General features: G+C 29.1%; 2 protein-coding genes and 1 long non-coding RNA gene across 4 annotated transcripts; 2 read left to right on the plus strand and 1 right to left on the minus strand.

Moving 5' to 3' along the window:
• The first annotated feature begins 230 nt into the window (after positions 1 to 230).
• LOC107068528 (uncharacterized) lies at positions 231 to 3075 on the plus strand. Its single transcript, XM_015325010.2, has 6 exons — positions 231 to 426; positions 534 to 685; positions 894 to 994; positions 1177 to 2166; positions 2257 to 2382; positions 2460 to 3075. The coding sequence occupies exons 2-6, from the start codon at positions 584 to 586 to the stop codon at positions 2749 to 2751; spliced, it is 1611 nt and encodes a 536-aa protein (XP_015180496.1). The 5' UTR covers positions 231 to 426; positions 534 to 583; the 3' UTR covers positions 2752 to 3075.
• A 708-nt stretch (positions 3076 to 3783) lies between these two features.
• Positions 3784 to 18039, plus strand: LOC107068525 (uncharacterized). The gene is given in 26 exon segments (XM_015325001.2): positions 3784 to 3945; positions 4031 to 4085; positions 4298 to 4410; positions 4673 to 4810; positions 4901 to 5034; positions 5125 to 5750; positions 6637 to 8605; positions 11813 to 12135; positions 12214 to 12362; positions 12456 to 12567; positions 12570 to 12597; positions 12687 to 12861; positions 12863 to 12939; positions 13030 to 13240; positions 13380 to 13795; positions 13907 to 14205; positions 14284 to 14578; positions 14930 to 15198; positions 15280 to 15442; positions 15503 to 15850; positions 15927 to 16227; positions 16310 to 16534; positions 16618 to 16737; positions 16844 to 16954; positions 17082 to 17261; positions 17353 to 18039. Coding segments are annotated over 26 exon segments (6930 nt in total). The 5' UTR covers positions 3784 to 3933; the 3' UTR covers positions 17434 to 18039.
• Positions 8621 to 10400, minus strand: LOC149033601 (uncharacterized). Of its 2 annotated transcripts, XR_016177290.1 has the most exons (3): positions 9863 to 10400; positions 9524 to 9781; positions 8621 to 9430 (listed from the first exon to the last, which is right to left on the minus strand). It is a non-coding gene; the product is annotated as an uncharacterized LOC149033601 (long non-coding RNA). The 2 variants fall into 2 exon arrangements; XR_016177288.1 differs by having other exon boundaries at positions 8621 to 9781.
• Positions 18040 to 18070: the final 31 nt, after the last annotated feature.

The raw sequence follows: 18070 nt of genomic DNA on the forward strand, positions 1-18070 counted from the left end.
CCTTTTTATAACAAATTTATACAAATTTATATTGTCAAAAATTCATTTTTAAATTGATTTTTAGTTATATATTTGCACAGCGTAATCTTTCTAAAATTAATTTCTATCTCGTTATCTTAATTATATTAAAATACTATATATATATATGTTGATATTCACCTTTAAATAAATTTCTGTAATTAAATAAAAAAAAAATACTCACAATATCTATAGTTCGAATTAAATAAAAAAGTTATCAAAAGTCTAGAGAAGTCAGTGGTTTTCAATAAGCGCTGCAGTCTCCTCAATACATTTCGTATTCGCGTCAGTTCATATGCACTGACATGATGATAAGCAATTGTTTTTATTGTCAGAATGATAATATGAAATTGTGAATATATCGAAAACGCGTTTCCGCGCGAACGGAACTATATTAACAATTAGTTGGTGAGTATCGTAAACATCCAATGAAATATGAAAATTTTCTACCTTTGTGATTTTTCATTCAACTAAGATGATATTCTTCTATGTTAAATGTTCGCTCGCGATTATAGGTTATGTGAGTCCGAAATAAATTCTGTTTACGCACAAAGTGGCGGATACAATGGGACAGGGAACAGAAGCGTGTACCGATAGACCTACTGAAGTTAGTGTTATTAGATTTGTATCTAGAAATCATACAATCGAAGAAATTGCACCAAAAAAGGTAAATCTTACTTAGTGTCTTTTCGAGTAAGTTCAATGACCCTTAAGTCAAAACAATTTACATTCGAATTCTTTTGTCAATGAATGTAATTTACTGTCATATACATACATATAAATGATATAATATGTTTTTTATATTTTTATAAATAAATTTTCTTAAAAATAAATCTATTTTTAAGAACAATGATTTTGATAGATAATATTTACAGGAAGTATATACATGCAAACAACGGGGTTGTGGGAAAATATTCACCAATCAAGACGAATATAAAACACATGAAGCACTCGAAGCTTTAAAAATTAGATTTATGTAAGTAATTACGTTTTTCGAAATATATAATAAATCTTTCTCTTCATATTTTGTTTGTTATAAAGAATAATTTTTAATATTTCATTATTAATTGTTAATTTACTCGATAAATGTGAAATAATGAAAGAGATCTTGCTCTCAAATGAAAATAATAATTTACTTTAATTATTATTAATCATCAGTTGTCGCGAACCAGGATGTGGAGAGGAATTGTCTGACCCTGGTAGTATGTGGCGTCATTATCAAGAATGGCATAACAGCGAAACTAATGTTTTTGCTTGTCCTTATACAAATTGCGGTTCTGTACACACAACTAGTTGTAATCTCGAAGAACACATAGAAAGTTGTCATCGTCAACCTTCTACACTACCAACTGAACCAGAAATAATATGTTTCGAAGGTCCTGATAATGCGATAGAGGAAGATACTACGCAAAATAGTGAGGATGGGAATTACGATAAAAAAAGAAATGACAATTTTGCTTTAAATGTGATGGATTACAATAATAAAGGAGATGCTTTTAATAGACACAACAGTACAATATTGCAAACAAAAGATTTTTGTCATGATCAGAATAACGTTACTGCCAGTTCGAAGAACGAAGAATATTCTATTAATAATGAATGTTTAAATAGAACTAACAAATTTCCAAAAAATAAGGATTTACTGATAACTAAAGAGAATTTTTTAATCAAATATGATACTGCTCCTTCTAAAAGTGGGGAAATGATACCAGTTGAAAATTCTCAAGATAAAAATAATGTGGTATACATCAACGGAGATGTAACGATCACTAAGAATATCAAAGGCGAAGTTAATAATATTAATTTACAAAATCAAGAACATAGAATAGATCTAGGAAATTTAGAAAGAGTGTTTAGAAACGGATTGGAACAGGAAAATTCGAAAATAGAAGATAGTGCCATCGAAACTAATAGCAATTGTTCGGACGACGAAGAATATATGCCAAAGAAACAACGTATGTCTCGGTATAAACAAGAAATATATAAATGCGATTTCATTGGTTGTGGAAAAAAGTACAAATACTTATCGCATTACCGTCATCATCAAGACAGTCACAAATTAATAACCAACTCTTCTAGCACAAATACCAATAAATGTATTCCAAAAGTGAAACAACAAGGAAGAGCTTCCACCATTAGCTTTTTCCTGTAAGAATTAATATCTAAAACAATATATATTGTACATATAAATATATAATATTTGTCTGACATGATCTTGCGTATTTGTGTTACCATTAGGTGCAAGATGCCTGGTTGTGGTGTAGAAGTAAATAATGTTACTGGCCTATGGCAGCATTATCAGGATAATCATGCCAATACAAAGTCTCCGGTGATACAAGCTACTAAAAATAATGAAGTATTTCGGTAATATCCCCTACGTTTAAATATTTTCCAAATATTTGTTAAACATTTAAATTCGATTTGACTTATTTTTACTGCAGATGCAAAACACCTGGATGTGAAATAGAATTTAGTACAACGTTAATGTTATATAAACACTTTAACGAAGTTCATTCTAACAGTTCCATCAACAATGTTAATTTAAATACAAAGACTGGAAATGGGAATAGCTTTCATTTTGCGGAAGTATTTCAAGATGATGCTAAAACCCAACAAGGAAACTTTAAGACTGACTTTAAAGCCAACAAGACTAATATTACTTCTAATGACTATATAGAAGGTAACAATGATCGCACATTGTCACCCACAGTTAAAGAAGAATCTCGAGATTGATTCTAGTTCAATTAAAATTTTCGATTGTGACGTTACAAATTTACAAAATTCATTCAATTTTACAGAGAGGATAGTAATATTATTCTCGTCATTGTGAAAATAAAATATCATTCGTATCATATGTAGATCAATACAATATTTAACTCATCGTTACTATAATTGGTCCGATAAATTTTAAATATAATACCAAAGTATATTATGATCTCTGTAAAATATTTTGAATGTGATAACTAATCATCATTAGTATTTCGAACCGATTTAAAAAAAAAAAATTGCTTAATAAATTCTACAGCGTGAAGAAAAACAAGAAGAAATAAAATATTTGCGCAAATTTAAACCTTAGGCAGGCATTTTTCTAATGTGAAATAAATTTAACGCATAGAAATTCGTCAAATTTACATCATTCGATATAAGTAATCGATCGCTGTAAACAATATCATCCTTCTGCAGCTATTTACACTTAAGATATAAGACTTCTCACTTTCCATATTAATTTGTACTATTTTATATATTTATCATTTTGATGTAACTTATATTCCGTATAATATTATAGTTCTAATAGAATAATGCATTATAAGTATTGTATAGTGTTTCTATTTGTATAACTTGTATGTTTGAAAATAAAGTGCAATAGTAGATGATAATAAACTATCTTAATTATTATTTTTATTATTATTATTATTGTCATTTGTATACGACACAAGTATGTATAAATATAGAAATCTTTATATTTTATATGTTAACTTGTATCAGCATATTGGATCATTAAGATGACATCAATGATCAATGACAAAATGATTGTAAAGATGGCAAAAGATTAATAATTTTTAAGGTTATCCAGATAACACCTATGATGTTTTTTAGCGTTTATATCATAATCGTGGGAGTTTCTAACCCTTAGGTAGGGTTCTAATTGTATTTTTTTTTATTTGAAATAACATCTAACAAGTAAATAAGATTTTATAGCAGCATCACATTATTATGCTTTGACGCATGCGCGACAGATTAACCTTATTTAAAAAAAAGCCCGTAACATGGAATTGTAAGATGGTGTGCAGAGTTGTGGCAACAATTATATCTGCTTAAACGTACGAATAATCTACTATAATTGAATCTCATATAGTTTCGTTTGATTAAAATGTTTTTTAATTTTCATTAAAGTAATTCATTTAAATTATTAGAATGGTTAAGGAGGTAATTATTAATGTGATTAACCTTTACCAATGCAGTGAAATTTATTATGTATATGTATGTATATATGTCAATAATTTGTTTACAGCCAAAAATAAAAAAGTCATCTCATGAACTCGCGTACCGTACCGAAAATTATCATGGTAAATAAATATTTTTATCATCAATCAGATTTATTTTTATTTATTTACTGTAATAACAAATTAATATTATTCGTTAAATTTTCCTTATAATTTTGTATATGCTAATAAGACATGATAATTCGGATGATGATAGAGATGCATGTATTTTATATTTCATTACATTATTTATCATAATATTATCATATTTATATGCTTATATACTTTGATTTTAGGAATCAAGATTTTAGCCGATAGAGAAATAACTTGTACAGCGTGTGGAAATAAAGTTATTACTAAAATTGGAAAAATTTTTACCAATCCTGTGATAGGTACTTTGTTGTGTGAAGTAAGACTTTTTAAATGATATCAATTAACCTCTTACAACTACAATTCAATGTATTGAGGTACGTGCCAAAGTCGATGCTATATTTTGTGTTAATTATTTTTAGTTTATAAAATTTGTCATAGGTAGCACTTGTTTTTTGTGTTAAGGTTGCAAAGTGTATCACGAGTCTCGTGCATTGCTGTAACATAAGAGGTTAATATTATATTGTACTGTGTAATATATGACTTTATTACTTTTAACAATGTTAAATTTGTTTTATTAGAAATGTTGGGACCATTTCAACAATACAAATTTTTCTTTAGATAAAGACAACAACCTAGATAAGTATTGTCGCTTATGTGCTCGCGAAAACAATTTATTCTATTGTGGATCATCTAATTGCACATTTGCATTTTGCAAAGTAAGTTTCAACATATATAATATATTTAGCTAATTAAGAATAATGAATTATTTTTTAATAGTCAATTATTTTTCATTATTTAATTTGCAGCGATGCATTAAGAGAAATGCACCCCTGTGTCTTTTGGATATAGAGAAAAAAACTTGGAAATGTTTCATTTGCGAACCTAAGCCATTGTGGGAATTACGAGCAGTTTGTGATTCCATTATGGATTGTCTAGCTAAGTAAATATTTATAATATTCATTAATTAGATTGCATATTTACAATCCCAAAATATTCATTACGAGTAAATAAATCTAATCTTCTGTTTCAGAAAAAATAAAGCAAAATGTATAGAGAACGAATTCAAGAAGCGTGATACTAGGTTACCGTATCAAAAATATCAAAGTCAACGAGTTAAACAAATGCAAAATATCCTGCAATCAATATGTGACAAAGAAGAAGAAGATGACGAGGATATTGTAAAAAATAGACCTCTTTACAGTATGTTCTTTAAAAAAAAGGAAAGTAATGAAACAACTAAGAAAAGTAATAAATCTAAAAGTCACACTTTAAACCAATTGTGTAGTACAAGTTCGTCGAGTAATTCGAGCGATAATGAAATCAAAAGAAAAGAGTCTTCGAAACAAGACAAAGATGTAATAATATCTTCATCGTATAGTTCTAATGTTGATAGCAACCAAAGTGAATCGGTCTCGAGAATTAAACATAAACGAAGCCCAAGTAAACGAGATAAAGCAAACGTTAATAAGATTTCAAACAGAGATGAAACAATTGAGTCTAGTTCTGAATCCAGTGAAGAAGAAGGTAGAGATGATAGTAAAAATAAAAATAAGATACTTCTTAATAGAAGTAACAAGAAAAAATGTTCCATGAAAAAGTCTACCAATGAAGAAATTTTAATGTCGCAATCTTCCATTGATTCTGACTCTAGCTCTGGTAAGGAATTTCAGAGGACTAAATTAGTTTCTAATCTAACTCTCTAATATACTTTAATTCACTCACAATCTCAGATATTGCTATATACTCTGTATATGTTGAAGCTTTGGTTATACATTTGTTTTTTCCTTTTCCAATCGACTACATTTCCATACATTTTGATTACATATCCCGACGTAGATTTTCCATTCAAATTATCGCTTTAAATGTCTCAGATGCCAGATCCCACTAGGGGATGGTCTAGTAGTCTCTTCGATTTTTTTTCAAATTTTTTAACATTTGTAGTAATCCATGAGAATATTCATTGTACCTTTAAACTTGGCGTATATATTCAGCCATTTGTTAAAAAATACGAATTGAAATTTCACATATTTACGTATTTCTTTAGCTATAGTAGTGTAGTAGTTTACAATAGAGACACTTGTGTGTTTCACTGAAGTCGTCGATATATATAATTATATAATTATTATAATATCCGTCGTACAGCACACAAAACATAAGTTTTTTCGATATACACTGCATTTTATGAAAAAAAATAAAAACAAAAGAAAAAGATACTTTTCATTGTCGAGATAGGATGTAAATATCGGCAACTTCAGTAACACAATAGAGTCGTATTGTAGTTACTACACTACTCAACAAAAGGAATACGTATATGTGTGAAATTTAAAAATCCGCGTTATTTAGCTTAATATATATATACGCAAAGTTTAAGGCACAATGAATATTTTCATTGACTTCTACAGGTGTTGAAAATTTGAAAAAAAATCGGAAGGGGCCTATCTTACCATCCCCTGGTAAGCTTTTTTCGTAATGTCATGAATACATAACGCCCTCTTTATAAATCTATTAGCAATTCTCTTTTGTTCTTTTCTCGGTCGAGCAGCGACAGTCGTACAACATTTGAAGAGGAGCTCTACATGTTATACGCCAACAGTAAATATTACATGTCCAATAGAAATGTACTCTTCTGAGAATATCATGAATAAACAACAAGCCAAATATTTTAAGTCTAACGTAGCAGAAATCTTGGACGAATTGAAACAACAATGTTCGGTATTTGAATTGCAAGCCCAGCATATCGAAAATAAATTTAGAAGAAAGCCCATGTACGTGGAAGATGCAGATAAAATTATATATAAATCAAAAAGTGCTATTAATAAAATAATTACGAAATTCAGTACTTACAAGGAACATTTAAATGATTTTTACAAAACATTTGTATCGTCAGTTAAAGAGGAAGAAGGACATAAAAGTTCCGAAGATGATACAACATTAATAAACAAGAAACCTCATAAAAGAAAATCCAGTGATACAATAAATAAAAACAACAGTAAAAGTGTAAAAGATAAAAATAATGTCATATCCGATTGTGATAGTGAAATATTTTCAGAGAATGAATCTATTAAACATAGAGCACCAGCAGAAAAGATAAAAACTAATGTTTGTGACAATAAAAAAAATCTTGATTCTGAAGAATTAAGAGTTAGTGAAAATGTATCACCGATATTAGGAAGTAACCAACACAATAAAAGGACTTTGGTTAAATTATCAAATAACGAACTAATAAAAGATAATATTAATAGTAAAAAGTGTGTAGAAAATGATGATAAAAATATAACCCGAAACTCGAATGTCACAGAATGTAACATTCCAAATACAGAATCTAAAAATATTTTAAATAAACGTTTAACTGCGGTACCATCTAATGTTACTTCTAATCTAACGAATGATTCGTTAAATGATATATTTGATAACAGTTTGGAATTAAACAATGAATTAAACGAATCTAATACAACGGCAGTAAACGTCCAAAAAAATAAAGATATTCAGGATTTGAGTATTGATGAAGGTCAAAAAGAGAGCAATGAAGATTCGAATACATGGAAATGTAATAAACCAAAAGAAAATGTACAATTATCAGATAAAAAAGAATTTGATCTGTTGGAAAAAGAAGAACAGAACAAAGAAAGTATATTTCGAAAGAAAACACCAGATATATTTGGGTCTAATAAATCTGACAGTAATTCGAACGAAACTGTATTTAATGAATATACCACTGAACAATTTCATATCCATAAACCTAATAAAAAAGTATCAAAAACACTCGCTAAACAAGGTTCTAATGAATGCGATTCAGATACTTCTAATATTTCTGATAAACCTTTCAATTCAAAAAAAGTATCAAACAAATCAAAAGATCCGATTAAGTCAATTGACGAAAATAAATCTAACATAACTAAAGAAATAACAGATATTAATAACGATAGTGACAACAGTACAGTAGTTTTGTCTAATTTGAATACAATTGAGGAACTAACATCGGATAACGTCGCACAACATAACAGTGAAAATCATATAAAAGAGAAATGCTCTTCTGTAGAAACAAACATATTGGACGGAGAAAATGAGGTTAATAATGAAGAAAGTATTAAAAATGCTCTTTTGGAATCTGATTCGGACGATTACGTTTCTTCATCAGACAATAAAGAAGTGGAAATTAACATGGAATCTAAAAATAAAGATTTAAATAAACTTCAGTTGACAACATTCGACAACGACAGTACAAAATCCGAAGATTTACCTAAATTGCAAATTCAGATGAATAATATTAAATCTGAGAAAAAAGAACTTGGGAAAAAACGTAATTACGATTTTGAATCAGACACATCTGTAGGATCTAGAGTCAAAAGAAGAAGACTTCAATTAAATAAGAATTTTTATTACATGAATGATAAAAAATTGAGAATGATATGTCATGTACAATTAGAATTATTAACAGATGATGTTTTAAATCAATATAAAAACGCGTTGGAAGAATCGAAGGAATACCAAAATAATAAGAAAATCAACAGGTACTAATTATTGTTTATACATATTTTTTTAATAACATCTCGAATTTTTGTAATGCATCATTTTTGTATTATTATTATTATCATTATCATCATCATCATTTTTATTATTATTATTGTTATTATTATTATTATTATTATTATTATTATTTTATTATTATTCTGCTTTTCTTTTGAGATCAAAGCTTTTTTAGTTGGTTTATTTTACCATTGGGGAAGCAATTCAGCTTATCCCAATGGAATAAAGAATTTTTTTATTTGTGGCTCTCTGGTACACTATGTGTGCATTTACTATACTTATTCCTAAAAGCAAATGTAGTGCTAATTTTCGATACCACTTGATATTTGTCCGTATCGTTGTGACCTATGACACTATTGATCGCTTCTGTCAATGCCAGTTTTCCTATTATTATACGCTAATATCGCCAGGGATTTCTGTTTTGGAGAACGACCGAGGTGAATAAAATCCGAGCTTGAAATCATAATAGGTACATGTTTTGTTGATAACATTCTAACATCGCGAACATCCCTCCATTTTATCACCACAATACCGTTGTCATCTTCTCGTGCTATCATTTCACCAAAAATGTAACTTTGATAACAGAAATTCTAAACGATTACTGAACATCTTGTTGCGCGGAAATGGAAAATTGTATATAGGGTCCGTTGATCAATATCTAACGAGCAATGTCTGTATCAAATCCATTCAAATCATCAGGCCGATAACTCTTGTAATTTCTTCAAAAGTGGTGGGTTTCCATCTGTTCTGTCGAGCATGATCAGTTCTTTCATGTTGATGCAATTTTTGCTCTGCATATCTATCAGTCTCTGTGATTAAAAGGCTTATCACTTTTTCGTCTAAGAATAGCGAAAGCACTTCACTTGCACTAATATCAGACGGCAAATCCATCAGAAGCCCACCTTTTCCAGTAAACGGAAATGACTGTTGCCTGTTAGCGAATTCGTTCTACTGTATATTGTCCAATGAATCATCAACAGAGTACAGTTTCTCTTCTTCGTTTGTAGCAAGTTCATCCAACATGTCGTCAAGGTCTTCAATAGCATATGATTTCTCAGTATTGGAATTTGAACTCAATGACATTCTATTTACAACTTTTCTTTTAAAACTGACTACTTCGTCATCACTACTTTCCTCACTTTCAATTATACTTTTGTCATCTAATAAACATTTTGAGGATAAAAAAGGATCTGAGAAAACTGCAGTGAAATACCAGATAGTCCTCTAGCCAAAGAACTTACCACATTCCCCAATTTCTAAACAAAATTCTTTACGATAAATCAATGGTAATAATAATATCATAATATAACTATAATACCCGTGTTACATTGTTTATTGCTTATCGCTTGTTTACGTTACGGCGCGCCGACAGTTGGATTTGGGCCCCGCGAAAAAGACAAACGAATCGAATAGACCAGTAATGGTACAGCCCACACGTTGATAGCTGATATGGGCCGCTTATTTTGAAAGTGGCTTAACTCCATTCGTCATTTATTTTCTGGTTGCATCTGGTTATTGTACAACTTCATGTTATATATTAACACATTTGCGACCGGCATATTTTTTCCTTTTTTAATACTGAGTACCGGTAAAAATTATGATTTATTTAAATTTATATTTAAATAATAAAATATAATTATTTAAATATAAATTTTTAAAATTTTAAATGACGTGAATTTCATGTCAGTGTTTAATTAGGAATAGAACTTGAAAAGACGTGAATTCACGTCAGCGGTCGCGAATGTGTTAATAAAGCATTTGAGGTTGCACATATTCCGAGTAAATACAATAATAATTTATTGTAAATAAAATGAGACAAGATTTTGTAGTAACAAAATTATTAGAAGACGTAATTTTTAAAAGGGTCAAGAATTCTGATGAAAAATCAATAAACTGGTTAAAAATATGTTGGATGTGTTTTGTCAGAAATAAATAAATCGTATAAAATTTTCTATAAAATATCAATGAATGAGAATGAAAATGTGAAAGTCCTGAGTTTATTAGCACGTCGGGGTAGACGAAAAAAGTTCGAAAATATTCTATTGACACCACTATATAAAATATCAAACAAATTGCAACAGCAAAATTCAAGGACATAATTGACCTATTACGATATATATACCACTGAAACATCATGATTTCTTCAAATCCCTTTCACACACAGAAAGTATAGATGAGTAGTCAATTGTTTTGTAGGTTATGTTTGTAATTTTGCACGTTATGTAGTTAAAAAATGTTTTGAATCGTACAAATTATGTTTCTAAAGTGTTTTAAATATATGTAAAATAAATCGAGTATTGGTTTTTTTTTTTCAATTTGAAAGCATGCTAAATTATGTTGAATGGAGTTGAGTTGCTTCGAAGTTTTATAACAAATCAGATTGTTAATTTTGAAAATGGTCTAACAACATTCTGGGTTAGAAAACGCATATTATTCACTTAATAATTGCCACTATTTTAATAAGAAATATAAATTTAACATCTTTAGATACACTTAAGCAGTATAACTCGTTAGTATCTTGTACGTATATTTTTCATTGCATTGTAATTCAAACCCTTCAATATCTCGATTCGAACATAAACAGAGTTAAGCCACTTTCAAAATATGCGGCTCATATAAGGTTTTTAGCCGACACAGTTTGGAGTTTAGCAGTTTTGTAAGTCTTTTCTTGGTTTGCCTTCCTTGATGGTTGTGGGTTGATCTCACAAAGCATTCAAAGTCGGGTTTGTGTTTTCTGTCAGTGTGTGCTGTTGTGTCTTCAAGTTTCCCAGCAATGTCCAGCCCATTTCGATCATTACCACCCGTGGCCTGGTCATTGTTATACCCAACACCGGCTCCAAACATGCCCTGGCAAATCCCAGGCAGCGGCCCTCTTCTGAAGCATTTGGTTTTATTTTTTGTCTCTATTTTTTCGGTTTCCCTTTTAGTCGCTTCTTACAACATACAGGGATTACTGAGAGAGTATTCTTATCTGCTCACCCCACGGGTTTTATTATTATTATTATTATTATTTTCAAATCCAATCTCTATTTGTGTAATTTTTAATAAATAAATAATTTGATATTTTATTGTTGATATGTTAGACCGGCCAATGAGCCGACGTAGTTTTTAGTGTTCATTTCCTTATAATAACAAATTCCATAAACTTATTTGCTTATCAAATATAATTTTATTTCAACGATCTTACATAGACTTATAAATTTGGATACACTGGAGAAACTACCACATAAGAGGAGTTCAGTTACTTCAAAAGAAGATAATCTATCTAAATCTTTCCAATCATTAAAAACAAAAATATCATCTAGTGAAAAAGAAGATTCTTTATTAGAACATTTGAAGAAGGTACAAGATGGAAGCGCTTCCATAGACATGCAAGACGATTCTGATAATAACGAGCAAAATTTAAATTCACTAGTAGAAAATCATTCTGCTATATTAACAAATGATGATCTTATATTAGAAGCTGATAACATTGCTAAAGATTTACTATTAAATTCGTCTGACTCTGATATGGGTAAAATATTTCTTTTATTAAATATTATATTATATTTATTACGATAAACTTTCTTACGATTAATTGTAATTTATACAGATGATAGCAAAGAACAAGAACAGTCAAGTGTATCAGACAAAGAAGAGAAAGAGTCGTTAAAAGAGAAGAATGAAAGTATCAAGAAAAACGAAATTAAAAAAGAAGAGCCTTCTGAAGAAGATAACAAAAGTTCATCTACGGAAAAGAAGGTAACTGCATTCTCTCAATGTTATTATAGTAGAATAAATTAAATGCACGCAATACAAATAATAAGCAAAACAAAAACAAAAACAATTAATTAGGAGAAAAAGCTGAAAAAACGGAGTAAGTGGAGACGAAATAAAATATTAACAATGAGAATATCTGATAGCGAGTCTGAAAAAGAACAAGAGAAATGGGATAAATTGCAAGAAAAACAAAAAAAAAGGAAGAAGATGACGACAAGTAATGAAATAATGTCTTCTTATTATTCTTATTGAATTGTAAAATAATATCTTGAAAAAAATATAAATAATATACAAATTGAATTTCAGAGATAACGTTGATGTTAAAACTGAACACAAAAGGAAAAAGGCTAGAAGAATTTTTGATTCTGATTCAGATGTCAAAGAAATTTCAGATCCTTTCAGTAATAATAGTAGTAGTAGTAGCAGTAGTAGTTCGAGCGAAGTTATGATATTAAGTAGTTCTGATGACTCTGACGAAGAGAAGAAAAAAGAAAAAAAAGAAGAAAAAACAAAGTTCAAAAAAATCATCTGACAGTGATTCATCTACTACAGGAAATAAGTAAGTATATGGACATGCATATTTAACAAAAAATCTATGAAAATTGTTGAAAAACTTTTTTGTATTGATTTTCTTGTACTAATTTTTCAGACCTAAACCAAAAAGAAGGCGAATAAAGAATGTATCAACAGATAGTAATAGTGATAGTGATCAAATGAATAATTCGCAAGGTACGTCGAGTAAAACTGGAAGAAAAAATATTCGCAAAGTTTTGAAAGATAAACAAGTAGCGGATGATACAAAACAAGCAGCCAAAGAGGAAGAGGAAAGGTTGAAACGTATTATGGAACGTCAAAAACTTGTATGTATTTTTTTTTTTTTATATGGATGCAGAATGTATCGTCCTATTTAAATAATTTACTGAGAGCTCGATGATAATTATTTGACGATATGATGAAAGATGTTCTAGTATATATTATAACATTGATTTTCATGTTTAGTACAATGAGATGTATGAGATACGATTAGCCGGTGAAGAAAAAGTAGATAAATTAGTATTGGATTTTGATCCCGATACAAAGCAAGAACTTGTAAGCGTAAATAAGGATTTAGTCAAACGTTTGAAACCGCATCAAGCAGAGGGAATTAAATTTATGTGGGATGCGTGCTTCGAATCTTTGGAAAGAATCAAAACTACTTCTGGATCGGGCTGCATTATTGCGCATTGTATGGGACTTGGAAAGACTCTACAAGTAATTACTTTATCGCATACTCTTTTAACTCACGAGGAAACTGGAATAAAAACTATCTTAGTAGTTTGTCCTCTTAGTACCGTTCTTAATTGGGTTAATGAATTCGAGATTTGGCTAAAGGATGTAGAGAACGGAGGAGATATCGACCTGTTCGAATTAACAAAGTAAGCTGCTTATTTTTAATCATATGTTTTATCATGTACATATAACATTAAATTATTCTACGTATTAATAATAATAATATAATTTAATCGTGTATCTTCTTTTTTTTTTAGATGTAAAAAGAACTTTGAAAGAAAGTATCAACTTCAAAGTTGGCATCAAAGAGGTGGCGTTTTAATTATTGGATACGAAATGTTTCGTAATCTTACTGGTGCAAATAAAAATATTCGAAAGAACATGAAAGATGCGATATTAAAATGTTTGATAGATCCTGGTCCAGATCTTATTGTATGTGATGAGGGACATTTATTGAAAAACGAAGATACTGCGATTAGTAAAAGTATGAAACGAGTTAAAACGCTTCGACGTATTGTCCTCACTGGGACACCATTACAAAATAATTTAATAGAGTGTAAGGATTTATATCTTTATAATTTAAAATGATTTAATTTGATATTATTTAATAACATAAAGCACACACATTTTTCAGATCATTGCATGGTTCAATTCGTTAAGCCTAATCTTTTGGGTACGAAACGAGAATTCTTAAACAGATTCGTCAATCCTATAACAAATGGACAATTTGACAATTCAACAGAATACGATGTTAAATTAATGAAAAAACGTGCTCATGTATTGCACAAATTGTTAAAAGGAAGCATTCAAAGATTTGATTACTCCGTATTGACGCCCTTTTTACCGCCTAAACAAGAATATGTTATTTTTGTTAGACTCACGGATGTACAGATCAAATTGTATCAATATTATTTGGACAACTTGACAAGGTATATCAATATCGTACATTATTTTAATTAATATAACATATTAAGGATCGCAAGGAAATATCTGTAAGACATACACCTTTTTGGGCAAATTTGTTCGTCCTAAAATTAAACTTCCCAAAATTATATAATAGGATGCATTTAGGTATTTTTTAACTTTTTTACTGAAAAAAATTAATTTTTACGAAATTTATAGAAATTGTACAATACAAATAACAAACGGGATGCACAAGACGAAAAAAACTCGTGAGCGGTCCTTAATATGTTAATACAAATATATTTAAGTAATACTTAGAAAGATATAATTCTAATCCAATTACTTTGTAGTAACTTGAATAATTGTATTTTTATTAGACAATCAAGTGGTGTGAAAGGTACCCTATTCGCAGATTTTCAAGCACTCCAAAGAATATGGACTCATCCGGTAGTTTTGCAATTGAATTCGGAGAAAGTTGAAAAGGCTAATGAAAAAAAAAGATATAACAGTGATTCGGAAGGATCATTAAAAAATTTCGTTGTCTCAGACGACGAAGAAGAGACAACTAGTAGCAGTAATAGTGATAGCGATGTTCAATCCATCCATTCTGCATCGCCTATTCGCAAACGAAAAACTCGAAATAATGGTTTGGATAAGTTTTTAACATAAACAATCATTATGCACTATTTTTGTTGAATGTAATTGTTTCACTTTTTTTTTTTTTCAGACCATGATTCAGAGCCAGAGTTAGTAGAAGTATCACCAGAAAAAGAAGAAGAATGGTGGTCGCAATTTGTGCAGCCTGAACACTTCGAAGACATGAGAGTTTCTACCAAACTTGTTCTATTATTTGGTATTTTAAGAGAATGTGAAAAAATTGGCGATAAAGTGTAAGTTCGTATTATAAATTTTATTGGAAAGATGTTATATTTATAATCATATATTTTTAGATTGGTGTTTTCTCAGTCGTTATATTCTTTAACGTTGATCGAACAGTTCCTTGCTCAAATAGATGAAGCAGAACAAAACAATAGGATATTACAGAGATTAGAAGGGCACACTGGAAGTTGGTCTTTAGGTTTAGATTATTTCAGATTAGATGGTCAAACTTCTGCAGAAAATAGAAGCATTTGGTGTAAAATATTTAATAAACCCAGCAATACAAGGGCAAGATTATTTCTCATATCAACGCGTGCAGGTGGTTTGGGTATAAATTTAACAGCTGCTAATAGAGTTATTATATTCGACGCAAGTTGGAACCCGTCGCATGATATCCAAAGTATATTCAGAGTGTACAGGTATTTTATTATATTCAAATATTTCATTTAAATAATATTAATCCTATAATTTGATAATTTTATATTTGAAACGTAGATTTGGTCAAAAAAAGCCGTGTTACGTTTATCGATTTCTTGCGTCGGGTACGATGGAAGAAAAGATATATAATCGCCAAGTAACAAAATTATCACTTTCCTGTCGTGTCGTTGACGAGCAACAAATAGAACGACATTATAGTCATAATGCTCTTAATGAATTGTATAAATTCGAGCCACATACGAATACCGATAAACCAACTTTAAATTTACCTAAGGATAGATTGTTGGCAGAAATATTTTCAAACTACAAGGAGTTAGTTGAAAATTATCACGAGCATGATTCCTTATTGGAAAATAAGGTAAAATTATAATATTTGCATAAAATCGATATTTAATCGATATTTAATTTCTAATATTATTTTTAACCTGTGTGTTTTTAAGGCTGACGAAGAATTAGATGAAGAGGAAAGGAAACAAGCTTGGTTAGAATACGAAGAAGAAAAACGAAGGCCAAATATTAATGCAAATACTGCAGCTTATCAAAATAATATTTTGTTGCAACAATACAATACTATGATAGCTAATCTTAATCGTCAAAATATAGCAATAAATGCTAATACGCACACTAATGATTATGAAAATCTACAAAAACTTATTGAAAAAGATGTAAGTTATAATCAATAAAATATATATTATATTTTCTTATAAACATCATAAATAGATAGTATTGATATTAAATGAAATTTCAGTATCCTAATGCAACACCGGAACAACGTAAATTTATGACTACTAAAGCCTTGCTGGATATGTATAATTATTGGGAACAACAGGCTATGGTTCAACCTAGCAGAAATCCTCTTCTTGCACAGGTGTGTATTTATCTGCTGTGTGTTATACGTCTATATGTTTCTACGCGATCATTTTTTAAATAATATTTTAGTAACAAATGTTTTAACATTATAATTGAATCTACAGAATATGCAGAATATGCAGAATATGCCGAATATGCAGAATATGCAGAATATGCAGAATATGCAGAATATACAGAATATACAGAAAAGTACTACATTGGGAACAACTACAGCAGTAAGTTCTTAATTTTATATAATTATTATTATTAAAATATAAAAGTTAAGTCATAATGTCAAAAACAATAAGTTCTGAATCAAGTAGAATCACATTTTACTTGAATTTTTTCTTATTGCTTTTATAGATGAACCAGAATTTGTTGAGACAACATTTGCTACAAAATCAACAAGTAGTAAATAACTCAAACAACACATTTTCATACGTACCTAATACACAATTAAAGAGTGGAATTAGAGTAATCAATCCGTATGCTTATCCAAAACCTTCAACCAGTAATGTTCAACCTAGGAATGAGATTTCGCAGGTAAAAAAAAACATTTCATATGAACTTTGAATGAAATCTATTTTGTTATGTATGTATGTGTGATCATCGATATTTTTATAAAATTATGTAGATTACGATAGAACCAGCAAAAGCAACCGAAACGTCTGCTAAAACTTCAAATATTCCAACAAATAAGGAACAAGAAGAATGATCCTTAAAATAATATCTTATAACTGTCTTTCTAATTAGGTAAACTATATTCTTCAGTATAAATAGCAAAGAATCAAACTAATTGTTTTTATTTAGTTTATTCACGCTAATATAAAAATCAATCGTGTCTTTAGATTGATGAAAATGAAAAAAGAAATCATCTGAATGTGTGTTTTATATAATAATGAGCGAAAACGAGTGGTATTTTATTATTCGAAGTAATTATTCTAAAGATTATTGTGACACGAATTAATTGATTATAAAAAAATTATTAAATAATTAATGTTCACTTTCATATACTCTGTATAAATGAAAACGTTAATCGAATGAAATAAAAAGTTTGATTCTTTGAGTAGAATCTCTTTATAATCGAAAACTGTCATTATATTAATGAATTATTTTTCTTTTCTTTGTTTTTAATAATTTTTTATTATCGAGCATATTTGTATTTATAAAAGTATTATTACATGTAGAAAAACATAACATAATGTTACATAAAGTTATGATTATTCTATAATTCAATACTACTAATATTGCATGAAAGGAGTGATAGTTTTCTAAATGTTGTACAATGAAATAAATTAGATTTTCAGTTATTCCATACAAATATAGTTTATTTGATTGATTTTAGCAACCTA

The sequence above is a fragment of the Polistes dominula genome, unplaced genomic scaffold (genome assembly GCF_049000335.1).
Source record: "Polistes dominula isolate Pdom_NZ unplaced genomic scaffold, Pdom_raw_medaka contig_28, whole genome shotgun sequence".
NCBI classification, from domain to species: Eukaryota; Metazoa; Arthropoda; class Insecta; order Hymenoptera; family Vespidae; genus Polistes; species Polistes dominula.